This window comes from Sebastes umbrosus, chromosome 10, assembly GCF_015220745.1.
Source record: "Sebastes umbrosus isolate fSebUmb1 chromosome 10, fSebUmb1.pri, whole genome shotgun sequence".
NCBI classification, from domain to species: domain Eukaryota; kingdom Metazoa; phylum Chordata; class Actinopteri; order Perciformes; family Sebastidae; genus Sebastes; species Sebastes umbrosus.
Genome location: NC_051278.1, coordinates 6826121 through 6846246, shown reverse-complemented (window position 1 = coordinate 6846246; position 20126 = coordinate 6826121). Strand labels below are relative to the sequence as shown.

The following is a 20126-nucleotide window of genomic DNA, read 5'->3' as shown; positions in this document are numbered from 1 at the left end:
TTTAAATTAATTTATTTATTTTTGCATTTATTTTGTATCTATTTTATATTTATTTTTAAATGTATGTATTTATTTATGTGTTTAAGCATTTCATTATTTATTTATTCCTGCATGATTTTCCCTCAGCATTTCACCCCTTATTTATTTCCCCAAACGTATTTACTCTGTATTCTTTGCTTTATACATTTGTTTAGTCATTCATTTGTTTTTACATTTCTTCATACATTTCTGTTTCATTATGCAAACGGAGGGGCGTTGCTTTCATGTTGTGTCATGCTTTCAGTCTTAGCAATCACACTCAGAAAGGGCTAAATGTACTTAAAGTATCGCAAGTATTAATTGCACAATAAAATGTTCTTGGTAATAATGGTAATAATAATGATGATAACAGAAAAAAACAAAGATATAAAAAATATAAAATTAAAATAATAAATTACAATATTTAATTTATGAATACAAATAAATAAATAATACTGATAAAGAAATATACATATAAAAAATAAATAAATGAATAAATAAATCCACACACCAGATTCCCAGCACCTACTTACAGTATATCCCTGTGGGCCCACCACATACGGCTACATATCTAGACTATCAGACTATGCATGAGAAGTGCATTATTTTCACTGTCTGTATTGGTGTTTTTGTTGCGGGGCTCTGCACAGAGCTGACACCCACCCCGCCCGCTCTCATCCTCGGCTCTCTGAAGTGGCAGGAATGAACAGACACAATATAAAAGAAAGAGATATACAATTTTCTTCTTCATTGCCTTTAATATAAATAGATCATTGAACATTATATGAACCCCAGAGACATTGTATGTACGCATACTATATCTACATAGCACACACTGTAAAAAACCTTCTCATTGCCATTCTGTTGCTACGGCAACAGCTTTGGTCCAAGTTTACTTCCTGTCAGCTATTGCGTTAACAAACATTGCAATAGGAAATACAAAGAGCCCATGTTTGTGTTGTCAAGTTTGAAAAGGTCTATAGTATGATTGTATACACGTTCAATACAAAATGATGGCATATAAAAAATATCAGAAAACTAATATCTTAATATCTCTATTTACATCTCAATAATATCTTATATCATGTTTTTTTATTAACATTTCAAGGCTACATAAGAAGGCACAGGAGGCGGTGATGAAATGGTTTGATGCACAGAGACTAAAGTTTTTGTTCCAGAGTTGTGGTTTGATTGATTATCGATTTATTATTATTTTTGTTTGTTTAAAGTCAAGCCTGTTTTACCAACACACATTGGTACCAAATAAGTGTCACAAACAGTTGTGGTATACAGTATTTGAACAGACTATACATTCATCGTACAGTCACCAGTACCTCTTGCTTTGTGGTAAACAAAATAAATATGTCTAACACTGTGTGCAAAGCTTCTTTCCTCTTCTACATACATGTGTGTCCCGAGTATTTTTTTTTATAGATTACAGATTTGTTGGAAGATACAAAGTTTGCATAAAAAACACAAAAACAGACACCAATCTTGATGATAGAGCAAATAAACAAGTATAAATCATCCCACAGCTGGGGGTGGAATGACTGAATTGTATGGGTCCCCTTTAGTTTTAGCTGCATTCCCTTTTGCAATGATGCTCTCGCTTTGTCTTCTCTTATAAATCCAGCGCACCCCTTTCCTTTACAGCGCTGTGCTTTCGCCCTGCTCGGTGGGTCAGGGACGGCCGCTCGATGTGGGAGAATCCACTCGTGGGAACTCTTCCCGACGCTGGCTGGCCCTCGCTGGGCGTATTTCCTCTGCAGTGGTGCACCACGACCGGCTCTAGGTCGGCTTGGAAAGGCCCAGGGTGCAGGTGGCGCTTTACAACACCCCTCGCTCGGACCTCGCCGCTTAGTGCTCACTGTGCCCTCTCTCCCTGCAGAGAGAGACGGAGAGCGTCAGGGGTCTGCAGCGATGTCGGCAACCCACCCGACCCGTCTTGAAACACAGACCCCGTCTCGTTTACGATGCTTTGTAGATGTGACTTTTTTGCTCTGTCATCACCAATCATATATTTACAACCAATTTGTTTATGATTAAATTGTTTATCAGAGGACAAAAATCTTCATAGATCTAACCTCTTAATTTTGCTCTCAAAGAGCAACAGATTGATGCATTTAACTTTAAAATGTAAAAAATTGTTTAGCAGCCCTACTTCTGGAATGTAATGTAAGTCACATATGTCTCTCTCAGCTGTCGACCTCCAAATAAGGCACAAAACACCACCATGACAATATTCAGGAAATTACATAAAAAGGCAGGGGACCGACCGTTGGGCTTTTCTGTAAAACCACATACAAGAGGAACCGTCGAGTCAGTCGGTAACGCCCTCTTCCTGAAGGCAGAGCATTCTCCGTCCCTGCCCACGTTTGAAATGTCATAGTTCACAGACATAAACATGGTGATCAATCCTTCAAGTTAATTAAAAAGGGAAGGTTCACCGTTTTTCTGAGGCAGAAGTTTCATAAGGAATGAGGTGTGGACAATCTTTATCGCTGCTCTGAGCTGCTCCAGTGAAGACTGGAGACTGCTGGCTTCATTTTTGGTTTGATTTCCATTTGTTATCTTCATACAAAAGAGCCTGGGGGAACAAAGAAGAAAGGGAAGACATGATGAGTGAAATAAACGACAAAGTGATGCAGTATGCAAAACATAACTGACAGATAATTATGTTATCGACTTATCATACGATAAATGGATATGACCTCAATCATTTTTGCTCACCTCGATATTGCCTGTTGTGTTTACATGCGTTTGTTTACATAAGAACGTCATCAATATGATGCCAGAATAAACAAGCAGGGTTTACCCTACCATTATAGGATTATAGGCTCAGTTTTTACACAGTACCTAAGCCAAATGAACGGAAAAAAACTATGCAGAGACATGTTTTGCTGTCATTTCTAGTAGCGCTGCTTCTGTCCCCTCCTCTGTTCTCTGTGTCGGATTTTCACACACACACACACACAGCGACAGTGAACCAGGTGAAGTGAAGATAACGTCACTAAAAAGTGGTTCTCCTGATGGCTACTGACCAGAAAGTTTGAATGGACTTGGTTTCAAAGCTGCACTCCACAGCTACAGTGTGGCAATACAAATTGTGCCAAATGTTTATTATTTATTCACGTGAAATTTGTTTTAACAAGAGTCAATTTCTTTCATTGTTTTGATTGGGTGGTTTTATTTTATTTATAAACCACATAAAATGGTCTTAAAATGACAATAATATCGTTTATCACATCCAACAAAAGTAGTTACTAGTAGTAGTAGTTATCGTGACGGACCTAGCGGTGATCCTTTTCTGTGATTTTAAGATTAAATTAGCTTGATTTTGAAGTGGCTTTTCAGTGATTCAGAGACGTTATTTTACCTGTCACAAACTGTAGGATCAGTCAAATGATGAACTGGTGAGGACCTCACAACCCAACAAGCCACACATGTTCCTGTCCACATGTTTGTATTGTAGTCTGTGAGATCATTGTCCAGCTGATGGCTTTGTGTCTCCAGGGGTTAGTAGGAGTTGGCTGCCTGGTTTGTTTATCTTGTTTTCTCCTGTTTATTTAAGTTATGGAGGCAAACTATTGTATTTTTGTTTTGTTAGGTTACACTCTAGTTACCTTCCTAGTTAGATTTGCTTTGTTTGTTATGTTGGCCTTTGCCTACACTGACATAAATCTATTCTAAAACACATTATAAATAAACACCTCAGTTGTTAAATCTCAGTTAAATGTCTCTGTGGCTGCTTGGGACTTTTTCATGTTGTGTCTCGGCCACACCCTTGGACAAGGCGTAACAATAGTCTTGCTTAATTAAGCATCTATTTAACTGCTTTGGGCGAGACAGTCGACCTGACATTACAGCGTTGTGTTATAGACGTGTGCCTGTCTATCAGTTTCAGTGTTGCGTCACCTTGCTCTCCAGCACTCGGCTGTGGTTGGAGCTGCTGAGCTCCTCCAGAGTTTCTGCTGAAGGTCCGTTGAGGGTTTCAGGCAGCAGGAGGCCGAGGCAGCCTGCAGACAAACCGCTCAGACAGAACACAGTGAAAGGCATGGAGGTGTGGAAAGCCCGCTGTAACACACACAAACAATGACATCAGAAAAACAAAGTCTGTCTGTGTTTCCTGAGGAAAGAGTAAACACAAATGTTCTGTACAATAACCTATATTGTAAGATTTTTTTTGTAAATCCAAGATTCATAGAACATAACCTAAAAGTTCTAAAATAAGTGATTATGTTAAGAAATTTCAATTATACCCTACCTGGAAATGACCTACAGTAGAGGGGTTGAATTCACCTAAACCACCACTAGGTGTCACTATAGCTAAACGTTCAAGTTACACCAGCTGCCCACATGGGTTACCTGAGGTGAAAGGTCACAGAGTTCAGTTTAACTCTGCTCGAGGGGAGATTTCTGCTGTTATGATGGTAACATATTTCACCACGTGTGCTGTTACAAAGTCAGCTCTCATGTAAAAGTGAATGAAATATTATGTACTTCATTTAAAAAGTGTCATATATGTTCCTGACCAATCCACAGCAATCATGTATTAACTAATTACACCTCTACATGAATAAGTAAGTAGGCAGGTCCATGGTGCACATGTAAATTATACTTCAACAAAAAAAGCACAAACACAAGTTATAAATGTATTTTAAAGACTTATTTCCTCTCTAGTTTTATGTAGGTTAATACTTTTTTTTTTTTGTCATGTCGAGCGAGTTACAACATGAATTGTGGAGTAGTATTTCCACTTTATATAATGAAGTGAATTTTGCCGTTAATGTTTCAGCGTCCTGAAATCATTCATGTGTAAACACTGGTCAAAGTCTGAGGGACTCAGTTTGTTTTCCCTGACTGAAGTCTCACTTTTTGTTTTTACTTTTGTCTGCAGGTAACCTGATCAGTTCTTCTAGGTTTCAGTTCTCCTAATACACAACACAGCAGTGTCTTACTGTCCCATTTACTATTTGGGTGTAACAGTACACAACATTCACGGTTTTGTACGTTTTTGGTACAGCAGGGAAAACAAAGAAAATGTAGAGAATACATTTTTTTTTTTATTTATTGTGAAAATGATAAACATTCAACAGTTGCTCATTTGCCATAATTCAATTGTTGCCAATTGAGCTTGATTAACCCTGCGAACAGGGTTAAACCAACAAGCATGCTAGAGCTGACAACAACTGGTGTGCTGCCAAAACTTTCCGGTAAAACTTGCACTCAAGAGTTTCTCTTCCGTGTGTGCGAGTAGTAGACATAAATAGATGTTTGTGTCACAGGGCACACCAAACTGAACGCCCTGTACCGAGCAGTTTGATACGAATACAAGTACCGTTACACCCTTACTACCTATATACTCAACTTGCTGGCTCGCTGCTATTAACCAAACCATTGTCACTTTACCTCGTAACTTCGTCTTTAATTGCTCCTCTATAGTTCCTATTTTTACTCCTATTATTATATACCTCATATTTTTATTTATTAATTTCATTGTTTTTCTTCCCTATTTATCTCTACTTATTTCTGTCTTAAAAAATGAGCCATCATATGCTAAAGCAATCAGTATCCCCTGAGCTATAACAAATAGTCTTCCAGTGTTTTCTCTTCTTTGTATCAAAAGAAAATCACTACTCATTCCTTCTGGCTCCTAATAAAAACTCAATGAAAGTCACTGATTCCTGAATGCCCCTTTAAATTCACTTCTATAGAGAATGGGAGGAAGTGCTTGCTGGTGTTGGCTCATGTTTTGCGTATTGTGTGTAAACAATATGTAAAACAAACAAACAAACACACCCTTACCATGGAAGGAACAAACGGGGCAAGGATCCCTCCAACTCTGCACGACATGGAACAAACTCCCAGACCAGCGTTCCTGAAACACACATGCGAAAAGAAATCATTAAAAACAAGCATACTAATTCAACTTCAGGCAGTGTGATGACGTGTGTGAATAATTCTAACTGTGTGTGGTTAGTTCACCTGATAACTGTTGGGTAGAGTTCAGAGGTGTAGACGTAGGCAATGTTGAACGCTGCACTGACCATCAGTTTTCCCAGAAGCGCCAACGACGTAACGCTCAGCAACGTCCCTGCAAACACAAACGAAAGAGTTAGAAGCTACAAAAGTACTGAAAGCTGAACACACAATCGTCTTTCTCTCTGGTCTCCTGCACAGATACGAGTTGAGTCTCACAACACATGCTTGTTTGAGAGGGAGAAGGGGGGTCGGGCGCACTATGGCCCGACTCCAGAGATGGTCCATCTCGGGTGCGGCACGGCACAACTCAGCGTGTTAAAACTGGTAATGGAAACGCAAATCAGCGTTGTATGGTTTGGCTTGACGCAGCCAAAAATGCCACTAGACATGCCCTAAAAGATTTGGATGGTTCAAGAGGATCATCAGTTCCCTGTCAAAGACTTGTTGCTTTAAAATGCCTGAGGAAATAAGAAGCCACATAATCTCACAGTAATACTGTCACATTGTGATGAGACTGCAGGTTTGAAGACAGCAAGCTGACACAGCTGATTGTGCAATGTGAGACCAGCTTCAGAGAACAGCTAGTTTGAGTCATTAGACATTTGAACTGTTCAGGATCCGTTGGATTTGTTTCCACCCACATTTACGACCACTACAATTGTGTTCAGACGTGTATTTTTTCTGTATAAGTGTGTGTGTCACTGTCTGACCTGTGTTTTCCGGAATGAACATTGTGCAGAAGCAGGCGGAGCCAGCCAGACACAGGAAACTGGCCATGCTTTTCCTCCTCCCAGCCCTGTGAATTTCGAGAAACACAACAAGTCATCAGTAGAGGCTTTAACCAGGAAACCTCAATGCATTATCTGCCTCAAGATTTTAACACTTTCTTAAGCCAAACAAGGAAACACAGCTGATGGAAATATCTACAAGTACAAATCTGCAGATTAAGAAGAAGAACTGCAGAAAGTTAATAATTAAGGGACATAAAGTCCAATGCTGGTTAGGTAAAGCAGGAAACAGACTGTTATTATAGCAATGCTTCATGTTAAAACAGTGACCGTGTGGTGGTAGCTTGTCGCTAAAGAGGCTAAATAATGCTATTTTTTGTCAAAGAAAAACTGTCATGGCCATTTTCAAAGGGGCCCCTTGACCTCTGACCTCAAGATATGTGAATGAAAACGGATTCTATGGGTACCCACGAGTCTCCCCTTTACAGACATGCCCACTTTATGATAATCACATGCAGTTTGGGGAAAGTCATAGTCAAGTCAGCACACTGACACACTGACAGCTGTTGTTGTCTGTTGGGCTGCAGTTTGACATGTTATGATTTGAGCATATTTTTTATGCTAAATGCAGTACCTGTGAGGGTTTCTGGACAATATCTGTCATTGTTTTATGTTGTTAATTGATTTTTAATAATAAATATATACATATATTTGCATAAAGCAGCATATTTGTCCACTCCCATGTTGATAAGAGTATTAAATACTTGACAAATCTCCCTTTAAGGTACATTTTGAACAGATAACAAATGTGTGATTCATTTGCGATTAATCACGATTAACTATGGACAATCATACGATTAATTGCGATTAAATATTTTAATCGATTGACAGCCCTACTTTCAATACTTAAGTATCTAAATTAATTTTCTGATACTAAATGTACTTAAATACAGTAAATATCAGACACTTTAAGACTTTTTCTCAAGTAATATTCTAATAGGTGACTTTAACTTCTACTAAAGTTATTTTCTGGTTAGATATCTGTACTTCTACTCAAGTGTGGCTTTCAGGTACTTCATCCACCACTGCTAAATAGTGTGTATTATTGCGCATGTGCGTCTCACCAGTGTTTGTTTATGAAGTATATACAGAGCGGGTAGGCGGGCAGCTCCACCAGGCCGTACATGGCTACGTTAACAAAACGGCTTCCAGACGTCTCGCTGGCCCCCAGAGTCAGACCGTAGTACAGCAGACTGCATGCATACCTGCAAAACACACACAGCAGGTAAATGGCTCGGATAATGAACACAGAAACAGGTTTAAAAAGTGACTGAAAGTTGCATCTGCAGGGGTTTTGTTTTTTGTAATATCCTATTCGTTTATGGTAATAACTTAGATCTGCAGCATACTCAGCTGCTCCTTGACATTTCCTGCAGTGGAACTCGTTTACTGTAAACTGTGCAGCAGAAAACACTCCAACTCTTCTAAGTGTAGGAATATCTAGAGTACAATCACACTAACCTGACCTACTCTTCTAATGTAGTGTTAAGTCTAAGTCTGTAATGCTAACTGAACAGAAAACCAAACCAAACTGTTCAATAGATAAATGTTGAGGTCCAAAGTCTGCTTTTGATCTGTAGCAGCTGTGATGATGAAATTAAGTGTAAAAACAGGCCAGAGGGCCAAAAAGAAATACTAACTGGGTAACCTGACAGCGATCTTTATGATATCTGATCACTGCGGCATATTACAATATATAAAAGCAAACATTCTGATGATTCCTACAGTTGATTTCAACAGTGTGTAACCTCAGACAGGTTTGGAGGATGGAATATGCTAGGGCAGCTTTAGGCAACAGCAGCTTGTGCATTTTGTTCTTCTTCTGTGGTGGTGGTACACTCACCAGACATACATGAGCACCATAGTCCTCAGACGGAGGACTGGATGGATCACCAGCTGCAGGACACCCGCACCCCGGTTACCGGCTTTAGCAGCACGGACACGTTTCAACCTCAGGTTGTTGGCCACGTTGCCGTTCCTCACCGCCATGTAGCGCAGAACCTATAAAGACGAGACGAGCGGTAGCGAACGTCGTTTTAAAAACGATACACAAGTCAGGTGTTTCAGATTAACGTTGCATGATACTGTAAACTGCTGGAGAGTAAAAAAAGTGACTCCTAAATGCTTTGCTCTCTCCTACTGATCCAAGCTAAATATGCAGTATTTTTGGGATTACATTTGTGACAAGCCTCAGCAAAGTACACTGCAACGCACCCAGATATCGCAATTGATATTAGTATATTTTACCTCTTCAGCTTGCTCCGTATGACCCTGAGAATACAGCCAACGAGGAGACTCTGGAAGAGTTCTAGAGGAAAGAAGACCAGTGGAGAGATTATTATTGACACAAATGTTTTTCTGGATATTGATTTTGAAAAAGTGGGGGCTTTATCAGATTCAAGGAATATACTTTAACGTCAGCATAGTTGCATTTTATTTACATTCTTTAAACTCCTGCATTGCCTTGAAACGGGTGCTGATCAAACATTACACGATATTTAATCCATTTCATTTGTGTGTTTTAGGAGTCATACCCTGCTTCTATTTGTTTTGGTTTTATGTGGATGCGGGCGGTGAGTCATCTCTCTGAGGTTTGTACTCACAAAGACAACAGGAACATTAGGATACCGGACGAGTTGGCCACCGTGGCCAGGCTCCTCCACGGCCGGATAAAGTAGCCCAGAGCTCCAAACAGAGCGATGCCGACCGCAAAAGCCATGCTGGCCAACGTCCCTGAAGTAGGAAGTAAAATAAAAACTCAATCCAACAGTGAAGGAACAGCAGGGTCATTTAGTGGTAAGAGTGACCAACCTGTAATGGAAAAATCACAGGTTTGAACCCTGAAAGAGCCACATGGCCTGTTCAAGCTTTAAATCGTCCCATTTCAAAAGCTATAACCAGAAAACATTCAGTATGTTACCTGATATATATCGAAAACAAATGATCAGCTAAATTGGCAGCAGGTAAAAACCAAGACATCATATAGAGTGATGTATGATAGGATTGTTTTGGTGTTTTCGTACCAGTCATGGCCCAGTAGGGCTTGCCCACATACTCCTGAGTGAGAACGAAGCAGACGAGGCCGATGCCGCCGTTCATTATCCCCACCAGGAGACGAGACACGGCGAAGACCTCATAGCTGGGTGCAAAGGCGGTCACATAACCGAAGATAATCTCAAAAAACAGACCTGGAAGAAAGAGAAAGGGACGAGGAGAATGAGGAGGGGCAGAGTGCAGCATGTAGCATGAATGCACTTATTCAAAGGGTTCTGTCTAGTCGTGGTTTGCGGTTTTCCTCACCTGTCAAGTAAACAGGTCTCCTGCCAATCCTGTCGGAGAGAGGCCCAAGGACGATGTTCCCGATAAGAAGCCCGGCGAAGAACAGAGATCCAGCGAGACTGACCTTATAGGCCTGCTGCTTGATAAGAAACCACTGCGGGAACACAGAGACAGTCATTCTAAACTTTATTTCTGGACTTCACTGACACAAACTCAGAGGCCTTGGCTGGGTATATGAACTAGAGGCCTTGGCTGGGTATATGAACTCTGGCTTCCTCACCTCCGTCACTATGGAGTCGATGTCCTCTGTAAAGGTGACGTGTTGCTGGAGGAGCTCCTGCGTGCTTGATGGGACACCGTCCTGCTGCTCGATGCGGTACTCTGGCGTAGATCCAACCAGAACGATCAGCATGGCCTGACAGGCCATGTACACCTGAAACACACAGATCACAACAGTACCAACCTGCTGAGAGACAGCTCTACTAGAAGTTTTCCAACCCCACAATAAATAATAAAAAAAAAAATATGCATTCTGTGATTCCTCTCAAATATGTGAAAATGCTTTTAACGGTTGGTTTTAATAACAGCTCAAAAGAGAGCTTTTCTCCATTGGTTTTTTTTCTTAGTGAGAACATTAAAGTGTTAAGTAAGGTTTATTATGCAGGACTTTTACTCAGAGTGTAGTATTGCTACTACTGCTATTGCTTAACTTCAGTTAAGGATCTGAATTCTTCTTCCATAACTGGACTTTAATCAGGATTTAGACCAACTAAGGACAACAAAAACCACCTATGCAGCAGTTTAAGGCGAGTTGGCAGCTCATCAATGCAGGCTGAGACGGACTTCACTTGCTTATTTATAGATAGATAGATAGATAGATAGATAGATAGATAGATAGATAGATAGATAGATAGTAACTTTATTGATCACGAGGGGAATTCAAGTTTCCAGCATCACAGTTCCATAGTGCAAAACATGTTAGTAAAAAGGCAGTAAAAAAGTTAGTAGTGCAAAGAATGAAGAAAACTGTTAAAACTGAATATAGTGCATGGTAACAGCTGTGAAACAGGACTATTAAAAAAGTGAATATAGTGCAGAAGAGACTGTTAAAAAGTGAATATAGTGCAGAAGAGACTGTTAAAAAGTGAAAGAAGTGCAGAAGAGACTGTTAAAAGTGAATATAGTGCAGAAGAGACTGTTAAAAAGTGAATATAGTGCAGAAGAGACTGTTAAAAAGTGAAAGAAGTGCAGAAGAGACTGTTAAAAAGTGAATATAGTGCAGAAGAGACTGTTAAAAAGTGAATATAGTGCAGAAGAGACTGTTAAAAAGTGAATATAGTGCAGAAGAGACTGTTAAAAAGTGAAAGAAGTGCAGAAGAGACTGTTAAAAAGTGAATATAGTGCAGGGTTACTCCAGTATAGCTTAGTCTATGAAAGTGCACTGTGTGCATTATTATCTGTATATTTACTATTTATTAATTCATCTATCTATACCAGACTCACATCATGTGTTCAGGGTAAAATCGTGGAAACCTTTCGTTATTTAGTTAAGGTGAGGTTTAACAACTATTAGCTCAGGAGCTTAGGAGGGTTAGCTCAACCATAAGGGAAGCTTAGACAAACCTCATTTGAATAAGTCAATATTTAAGATTAAATAACATATATGGTGACAATACAAACCAAGTGGGAAATAACTTATATTAGTTTAAGAATACGTGGGTTGTTGCGATAAATTCGGCACACTTTTAACGTGCCTATCTGACTTATTTGCTTTCAATAAATGTAAACAATGTAAACAATGTTGACATGTTTCGCAGAGCCTAAGAGCCACGTAGCGATGACGTCACGTTACGTTACGTTAGATATAACTGTTATTGCAGACAACTTCCCGCGGTTCTTGCTTGTTTCTCATTTATAAAACATATATTTTCAAGTTCACTAACCTGTGTCAGAGCAAGAGCAGCCACCGTCCGCTTCTGGTAGGGTCCAAACTCTCCGACAACTTGAAAAGCTTCTTCTAAATCCATTCCCGGTAGAGCGACCAGGCGACGGCGGCTCTGTGGCTTACTGGCGTCATAGCGTCATCACCAGAGAGGAAGGACATTTGAGAGAGAGTGATCCGCGCTCACTTCCGGCTTCGCTTCACTAACGGGCGTCCATTTGTTACTAACGTGAAACGTGAAATCACAAGTGTCGCGGAGTCACAAGAGATGTGAGAGTGTAATCCGCGTTCACTTCCGGCTTCGCTTCACTCCGGGCGTCCATTTGTTACTCGTGTGAAACGTGAAAATCACAAGTGTCGCGGAAAAATAAAATAAAATGAGATATGGATAAAACAAAATGGAGATAAAAATAAATAATAAAGAAAGAAAAATAAATAAATAAGCAAATAAATAAAATATGTCGCAAAGTCACAAGAGATGTGAGAGTGTTAGGGTTAGTGTTTACTCCTCTACTTCATGGTTTTTAGGGTCAGTGTTTACTCCTCTACTTCATGGGGTTTTGTTTGTTTTTTTGTTTTGTTTTTTTACATTTATCCTTTGATATTGCAATATATTGTTATTAATTGTTTTTTATTTGTTTGTTTGTTTTATTGACACAACAAACATTAATTACTTCTTTATTGTTTTCTTCCATTTACATGCATGTTCCTTTTTAAATATCTATATATTGTAATTTGCTTAATGAATTGTATATATATATATATATGTTGTTGGTTTTTTTTTAATTTTTTTTTTATTTGTATTTATTATTGAATTGACGCTTTGGCAGTATTGTTCATCTGACAGTCATGCCAATAAAGCAAATTTAATTGAATTGAATTGAGTGTAATCTGCGTTCATTTCCGGCTTCGCCTCACTCTGGGCGTCCATTTGTTAAGAGCGAGAGAGATAAGATATTCCATTATTAGTCCCACAGTGGGGAAATGTGCAGTGTACAGCAGCAAAGGGGATATAGTGCAAAAAACAAGATGCATCAGCTAACACAGTAAAAAAGAGCTAAACAAAGTGTAACAAAATATGAACCATTTAAATAGAAGGAAGTATAAAATTAGGAGCAGTATATACAGTATTTACAATAAAAAAAAAACAGACTATTAACAAAATTGCACAAGTGGAAAATGATATTGCACAGTGAGAATGAAATGAATGAATGAAATTACACCTGAAAATATCAGGTTATTGTCAACCTGCGATAGCGCTCCTTCACACACTTTTGGGTGGAGCAGCCTGTCGCTGAAGGAGCTCTCCAGTGCTGAGATGGTGTCCTGCATGGGGGTGGGAGTCATTCTCCATCATGGAAGACAGCTTAGCCATCATCCTCCTCTCTCCCACCACCTCCACTGTGTCGAGGGGGCATCCCAGGACAGAGCTGGCCTTCCCGATCACTCCGTCTAGTGTCTTCCACTCCGCAGCCGAGATGCTGCTGCCCCAGCAGACCACTCCGTCAAAAATGTCTGATGCCATCATCATCGTCATAAAAGGTCTTCAGGAGTTCCCCCTGCACTCCAGAAGACTTCAGTCTCCTTAGCTCATGTGAAATGACAAGTACAGTCTGTATAGCGGCATCACAGATTCATTTATTAGGCACTTTATAAAGACAAATCCAAACTTTAAAATGCTAACTAAAATAAATAAAAATCAGTGGCATCAAAAGTTGATTTTCACTTATCTTTACCTTATCCACACAATAGGGAACTTAAGTATATGAGGACAAAAAAAACAAAAACATGAAAGAAGACAGTGCATAACAAATATGATAACTTCAAGCAGATTGGTACAGGTGATTTATGCTATACATAGATGACTGACATTAAAACCCTGAACATACACTTAAAGTCATCTGTCATCTTTTAACATGCTTTACTTATCATAAAAACATGTGTATGCGATATGTGTACACAAAGTGCATTCAATTGATTTAAAACTTTTTCAGCTATTGATTGAAGCTAGATAAAAACATAGACAGCTTTCCAGAGATGAATTATTATAAGCAATTCTGCTTCCGAGTCCATCAACACTTAAGAGTCATACAGTCCCTCATAGGAGTCTGGCAAGTGCACGAAACTATTCAGAGTCACTGAGAAGCAATTATCAGCACTGTGTTTTCAATAAAAAAAAAAAAGCCATTCATTTAGCTGAAATAAAAACTGAAGCCGTATTGCTGTTTCACAGCTGGGTGGTAATTTAAAATTTCACACTTTTAGTATATTGTTTGGATGTGGGATTGTCATAATACTATGAATTGCATGCTGAAATGTTACTGATTTGATACTGAATGGTAGTTATTGTGTTGTTGAATCCATTCATCTTCCCTTCTTACCAAACTCATATCTAGATTTGTTCCATAAGCGCCCAGCTTCCACTAGCAACACATATATATACACATGGGTTTTTCTGCAACTACAACTTATTTGTTTACAAATAATTTTCATGAACCACATTTCTGAGTCCTTCCCGCGACACTGAACAAATGAGTTAAAGTTGTATTCAAAGCTAAACACACAGGTGAGCACATGGACGACAGGTTGGTGACCCTCAAGATCAAGAAAAACAAGGTGAAGATCACCTTTTCTTCTGAAGTATTTATTTTGTGTCCTTACCATACAGCTTAGTAATTGTATATTTTGAACTACATTTAAAAAATTACTTAATATTACGGTTGAATTCATGTATATTAGATGCTAAGAGTCAAAGCTAACATAGAAGACCTGCAATATTAGCACAAATGTAATTTACATTAGACATTAGAATGGCAATATATGTCATGAAATAAATGTAAAAAACATTGTGTATGAAGATTGACATCTATGGTTACTGTCTAAATTGTTCAGGTTGTTATTTAAAAAAAAATGTTTTTATATCAATATTTACAATGATGAACAAAGCTTGATGAAAATTAATTTTAAAAATATTTATTGATTAATATATACGAATGTTATTGTAAAGTTGCGGTAAGGACATTTAGTATAAGAACAAAGTGATAAAAACTATTAAAAAAAAACATGTTATAGATTAAAATCTTAACAACTATATGCAATTGTGTGTACGTCTTTACATGTAGACCTTTCGGAAACTGGCCAGAAATGTTGGTAATTTGATTAAATTCACTTCTGGTGATTAAATAAGGCTTTTTTTTGGTATGGTTTCTTATCACACATATTCAAAGCTGCTTCACTCGCATCATCAATCTGAGAATCATATTAACTTATTTACACTGCAAAAGACTCACTGAGAATATCATATATCTGTTAATATAAGTTTAGTTTTCTCTGATGGTTAAAATTGATGAGATTTTTTTTTTTTAATTTAGGAGAGTCAAAAGTGATTTTAAATTGCAGAAACACCCACAAACATACATACATACATACATACATACATACATACATACATACATACATACATACATACATACATACACACAGGTGGCTGTTTGAAAAAAAAAAAAAAAAAGAATACAATCATATTTTCATGCTGTTCTAAAAAAACAACTTTGTTGTTATGGGAAAACGGTATGAAATGCATTCTGCTGCAAGTAACAGACGGTGATGTACACAGCTGAATGCAAAAAAAAATACACAAAAAATGTACGTTTGCAGAAATAGTCGTCTGAGGACTATTTGAGCTCCTCAACTTCATGCAGACTTTGGGTCTTGTAGGTTAGCCTGAAGTGGTACGGTCTCAGATGGATTAATTGCACTGCCACTAAGAGGAGCAGTTGTCTCTCCATTTCCATGTGCAAGATCAGTGATGTTGATGCCTCGATTCTTGAAGGTGCCTTTCTTCTTTTTCCATACCAAACACAGTCTGAGTCACTAGTCTGAGGCCTGTTTGAGCTCTTCAACTTCACACAATTTCTTTGGCGTCTGACTTTGTGTCTTCTGGGTTAGCCTTAAGTGGTACGTTCTCAGGTGGAGTTGGAGTTGGAGCACTGTCACTAGGAGGAGAAGTTGGCTGTACATTTCCATTTGTAGAATCAGGGATGTTGAGGCTTCCTTTATTGAAGGGGCCTATCTTCTTCATCCATGCCACACCAACACCCCCAGCCGCAACCACAGCTAAGAGCACACCAAAAAAAATACCCACCCCCTTTGCAACATTGCTGTCTGGCTCAGTAGGCTCCTTGTAGAGCGGGTTGTGTTCTGGGTCACTCTCTTCCTGGCTGACTGGGTTCTCCATCCTACAGGTGAAGGTCTTCACACCTGAGTCATGCTCTCTGGTGATGTTGATGTCCTTCCCCAACACCTCTCCATCTCCCTTCTTCCAGCTGTAGGTGATGGGTTCAGCCCCAGTGGTGTCTGAGTCTGAGTCACAGGAGAACGTACAACTCTCAGACTCAGCTTCACAAGTCAATGTCCTCAGCACTACTTTGGGCTTCTGGACCGTGTTGATCATTTTAGCTTGATATTTCTCACTCTGGACTCTGTCGTTGATCTCCACTGAATACACACCCTCGTCCTCTTTATTCATCTTGTAGATGATCAGCTGTCCAGTCTCTGTGGTGAGGTTTGCTCGTCCTTTAAGTCTGGGGTAATAATTCAGAGGAACCAGCTTCTCCACCCACTCGACCAGCAGATTATCGTTGAACTTCCACAAGATGTTGTTGATGTGATCCGGAAGAGGAGGCCTCACTTTTAACGTTAGATCTCCGCCATCCGCGAAGTACACCGGTGTTTCAGTACCCTCGGTTACAGCGACGTTCAGCACAAACAGCAGCACACACAACCCGGTCAGTTTCCCCATCATGTCCACGGTTCAATACACCACATTCACCTTCATAATCTGTAAGAAATGGACGGTTCTTCGGCAGTGAGTCCACGCCCTTCCTGCCTTCTGCTTCTTTCTCTGACGGTTGAAAGCAATGGAAGAAAATGTCACCGTGCAAGACGAGGACCAAGATCTATGGAAATTAGGCTACGTCATCAAAGCGTCATAGCGGTGGTATTGCACATGCGCAGTATAATCTGGTCTGCACTGAGCCAATCGTAACGCAGCTTGAGTTACATTGCGCATGTGCAGTAGCTTACAAACCTCTGGACCCGTGTTGTCCTAACCTCTTCCCATAGGCCTTGATGAGGACCCGCGAGGACCCGGAAAAGGTTTTTTTAAGATGCAGTAAAGAAAAAGCACCAAAAATCCCCATTGCATCATGTACTCATTATGCAGAATGATTACAGGGAAACCTACTTTATATATGTATTATATATTTATATTATATATAATTTTAAGCCATATATAAAGTAGGTTTCCCTATAATATAATATATATATATATATATATAATATATAAAGTAGGTCTAGTTAAAATGAGCTCCACCTTAACCAGCTGCAATATGAACACATTAATGCATCAATAATTATAATCCAATAATATAATAAACATTATTTTGAAATGGGTAATTCTGCATAATGCGTACTTTTACTTTTGGTAAAAAAACAACAACTTTACACTGCAGTATTACTTAAGTAAAATATTTTAATACTTCTTCCACGACTGACTATCATTTATTCAACGATCATACATTATTTATAATCCACTAGTTACACGTGTGTATTGCATACAGGCAATAGCGTTAGACAGCTACAATAACGTCACATCCTGAATGACTTCCCTCAGGGAGTCACTCGCTTTGAGAAACTTGGAAACGAAAATATATATATAGAATATATAGAACATTAATAAAAAACAGAAACAACAGAAAGGATACGTACTTTTCTTGATAAAATTATACAGTTTGATATTAATTGTGATATGAAAGTCATTTCTTTTGACAGGCAGTTTTTCGGACACAGTTTTCTGGACCGTATTTGATTGGGGAGACATTATTCACCGTCACACCTAGAAACCGAAAGTAAAGAGGGTATTTTCTCTATTGCGTTGCGCTCAGAGTTTCATATATTTTTAAACTAATGTAATACAGGGTGTACCCTGGTAACACCCATATGACGCTCAGTGTTGGTTTAATTATTTATCTGCATATATTTAAAAAAAAAAAAGTTTAGAGGGCTGATTTCTTAGCCTAATAAAATTGAAAAGGAGGCGTTGGTTTAATTATTTAACTGCATATATATATATATATTTATATACATATATTTATATATATATATATATATATAATTTGTTTTAAATATATATATACAGTATATATATATATATATATACTGTATATATATATAAATATATACTTGATGAGATTTAGGGCTGTATGACCAAAGATTTTCTTTGATTTTAGCAGATTAACCGCTTAGAAATAACAGTCATTATATGGGTAGTTATGCACCTTAAACTCAGTTTATAAGCCTCCTTTTCAATTTTATAAGGCTAAGAAATCAGCCCTCTAAACTTTATATGTATATATATACATATATATATATGTATATATGTATATATATATATATACGCATATATATATATATATATATATATATAAAAGTTCTAGATCATGGGAGAGAAAAAGTGGCCAAACATACGTGGAGTTGGCAAGAGACCTGTCAACTCACTTTAAGCGGTGGTTACCCGCCCCTGACGTCACTACTTTTGATGGTCTGTGTGACTTAATGATTTTGGAGCAGTTTAAAAATTGTCTTACGGATCGTATAGCGACATACATCACAGAACGGAAAAGCACTGCTGCGGCTGAGGCTGCTGTGTCAGCTGATGAGTATGTGTTGCTTCATAAGAGAAGTTTCAAAGAATGCTCTGTGGCACATTCAAGATTCAAGATTCAAGATGTTTATTGTCACGCCGGTTATACAAGTACAATCGTGTGAAATGCTTTCTGCTGGGAAGCTCCATTAAAAATAATGTTATATTACAATTATAAAAGGAAATACTTTGTACAAGGCTTATTAAGAACATATATATATCAGGAAGTATGAATGTACATATACAGTATATACATATATGTAGACCTTTTTGGAAACTGGTCAGAAGATGCTGAAATGTTGGTAATTTAATTACATTCACTTCTGGTGATTAAATCAGTCTTTTCTTTGGTATGGTTTCTTATCAGATATATTCAAAGCTGATTCACTCGCATTATCAATATGTCTGATTGACTTATTTACATCCTCAGGCACACTGCAAAGACTCACTGAGAATATCATATATCTGTTAATATAAGTTTAGTTTTCTCTGATGGTTAAAATTCATAGAGATTGTTTTTTTTTTTAATTTAGGAGAGTCAAAAATGATTTTAGTTGCAGAAACACCCACATACATACATACATACATATATAAACACACAGGTGGCTGTTTAAAAAAACAATAAAATACAATCATGTTTTCATGCTGTTCTAAAAAACAACCTTGTTGTCATGAAAATCCCTCTGCTGCAAGTAACCGTCGATGATGCACACAGCTGACTGCTAAAAAATACACAAAAAATGAACATGTTTGTACATGTCATGTATGCAGAAATAGAAGTCTGAGGACTATTTGAGCTACTCAACTTCATGCAGTTTCTATGGCGTCTGACTTTGTGTCTTGAGGGTTATCCTGAAGTGGTACATGTAACGTTCTCATATATTGCACTGTCACTAGGATGAGCAGTAGGCTGTACATCTCCATTTCCATGTGCAGGATCAGGGATGTTGGTGCCTTGATTCTTGAAGGGGCCTATCTTCTTTACCACACCCAAACCACAGCCACAGCCCCAGCTAAGACGACCAAAACACCAAAAGCTCCCCCAACTACAGCACCACTGTTGTCTGACTTAACTTCCTTGTAGAACGGGTTGGGTTCTGGGTCACTTTCTTCCTCGCTGACTGGGTTCTCCATCCTGCAGGTGAAGGTCTTCACACCTGAGTCATACTCTCTGGTGATGGTGATGTCCTTCCCAGACACCTTCCACTCTCCATCTCCCTTCTTCCAGCTGTAGGTGATGGTTTCAGCCTCGGTGGTGTTTGAGTCACAGGAGAACCTACAACTACGAGTCAAAGGTTCACAAATCAATGTCCTCAGCACTACTTTGGGCTTCTGGACCTTGTTGATCATTTTAGCTTGATATCTCTCACTCTGGACTCTGTCGTTGATCTCCACTGCATACACACCCTCGTCC

General features: G+C 38.6%; 2 protein-coding genes across 3 annotated transcripts; both read right to left on the bottom strand.

Annotated features, from left to right (window-relative positions):
- Positions 1 to 1839: 1839 nt before the first annotated feature.
- On the bottom strand, positions 1840 to 12167 carry slc22a15 (solute carrier family 22 member 15). 2 transcript variants are annotated; one of them, XR_005208472.1, is made up of 14 exons: positions 12011 to 12167; positions 10348 to 10500; positions 10089 to 10221; positions 9812 to 9976; positions 9392 to 9521; positions 9036 to 9096; positions 8632 to 8789; positions 7853 to 7993; positions 6711 to 6796; positions 6004 to 6112; positions 5824 to 5896; positions 3934 to 4092; positions 2466 to 2605; positions 1840 to 1900 (listed from the first exon to the last, which is right to left on the bottom strand). XR_005208472.1 is itself a non-coding variant. In XM_037781778.1 (13 exons), the coding sequence occupies exons 1-13, from the start codon at positions 12092 to 12094 to the stop codon at positions 2561 to 2563; spliced, it is 1497 nt and encodes a 498-aa protein (XP_037637706.1). In that variant the 5' UTR covers positions 12095 to 12167; the 3' UTR covers positions 1846 to 2560. The 2 variants fall into 2 exon arrangements, 1 of the variants encoding a protein (XP_037637706.1); XM_037781778.1 differs by having other exon boundaries at positions 1846 to 2605.
- Positions 12168 to 13514: 1347 nt separating this feature from the next.
- Positions 13515 to 16954, bottom strand: LOC119495732 (SLAM family member 9-like). Its single transcript, XM_037782490.1, has 2 exons — positions 16166 to 16954; positions 13515 to 13622 (listed from the first exon to the last, which is right to left on the bottom strand). The coding sequence occupies exons 1-2, from the start codon at positions 16811 to 16813 to the stop codon at positions 13515 to 13517; spliced, it is 756 nt and encodes a 251-aa protein (XP_037638418.1). The 5' UTR covers positions 16814 to 16954.
- Positions 16955 to 20126: the final 3172 nt, after the last annotated feature.

Excerpts from the sequence above, each read along its gene's own strand:
- slc22a15 (XM_037781778.1), bottom strand. The coding sequence starts at position 12,094 with ATGGATTTAGAAGAAGCTTTTCAAGTTGTCGGAGAGTTTGGACCCTAC. Across the intron at positions 9,097-9,391 it reads CTAATGTTCCTGTTGTCTTT|AACTCTTCCAGAGTCTCCTC; the intron begins GTGAGTACAAAC and ends TCTTTCCTCTAG. Across the intron at positions 4,093-5,823 it reads CCCCGTTTGTTCCTTCCATG|CGGGCTTTCCACACCTCCAT; the intron begins GTAAGGGTGTGT and ends TGTGTGTTACAG.
- LOC119495732 (XM_037782490.1), bottom strand. The coding sequence starts at position 16,813 with ATGATGGGGAAACTGACCGGGTTGTGTGTGCTGCTGTTTGTGCTGAAC. Across the intron at positions 13,623-16,165 it reads CTACTGAGCCAGACAGCAAT|ACTGTACTTGTCATTTCACA; the intron begins GTTGCAAAGGGG and ends GCCGCTATACAG.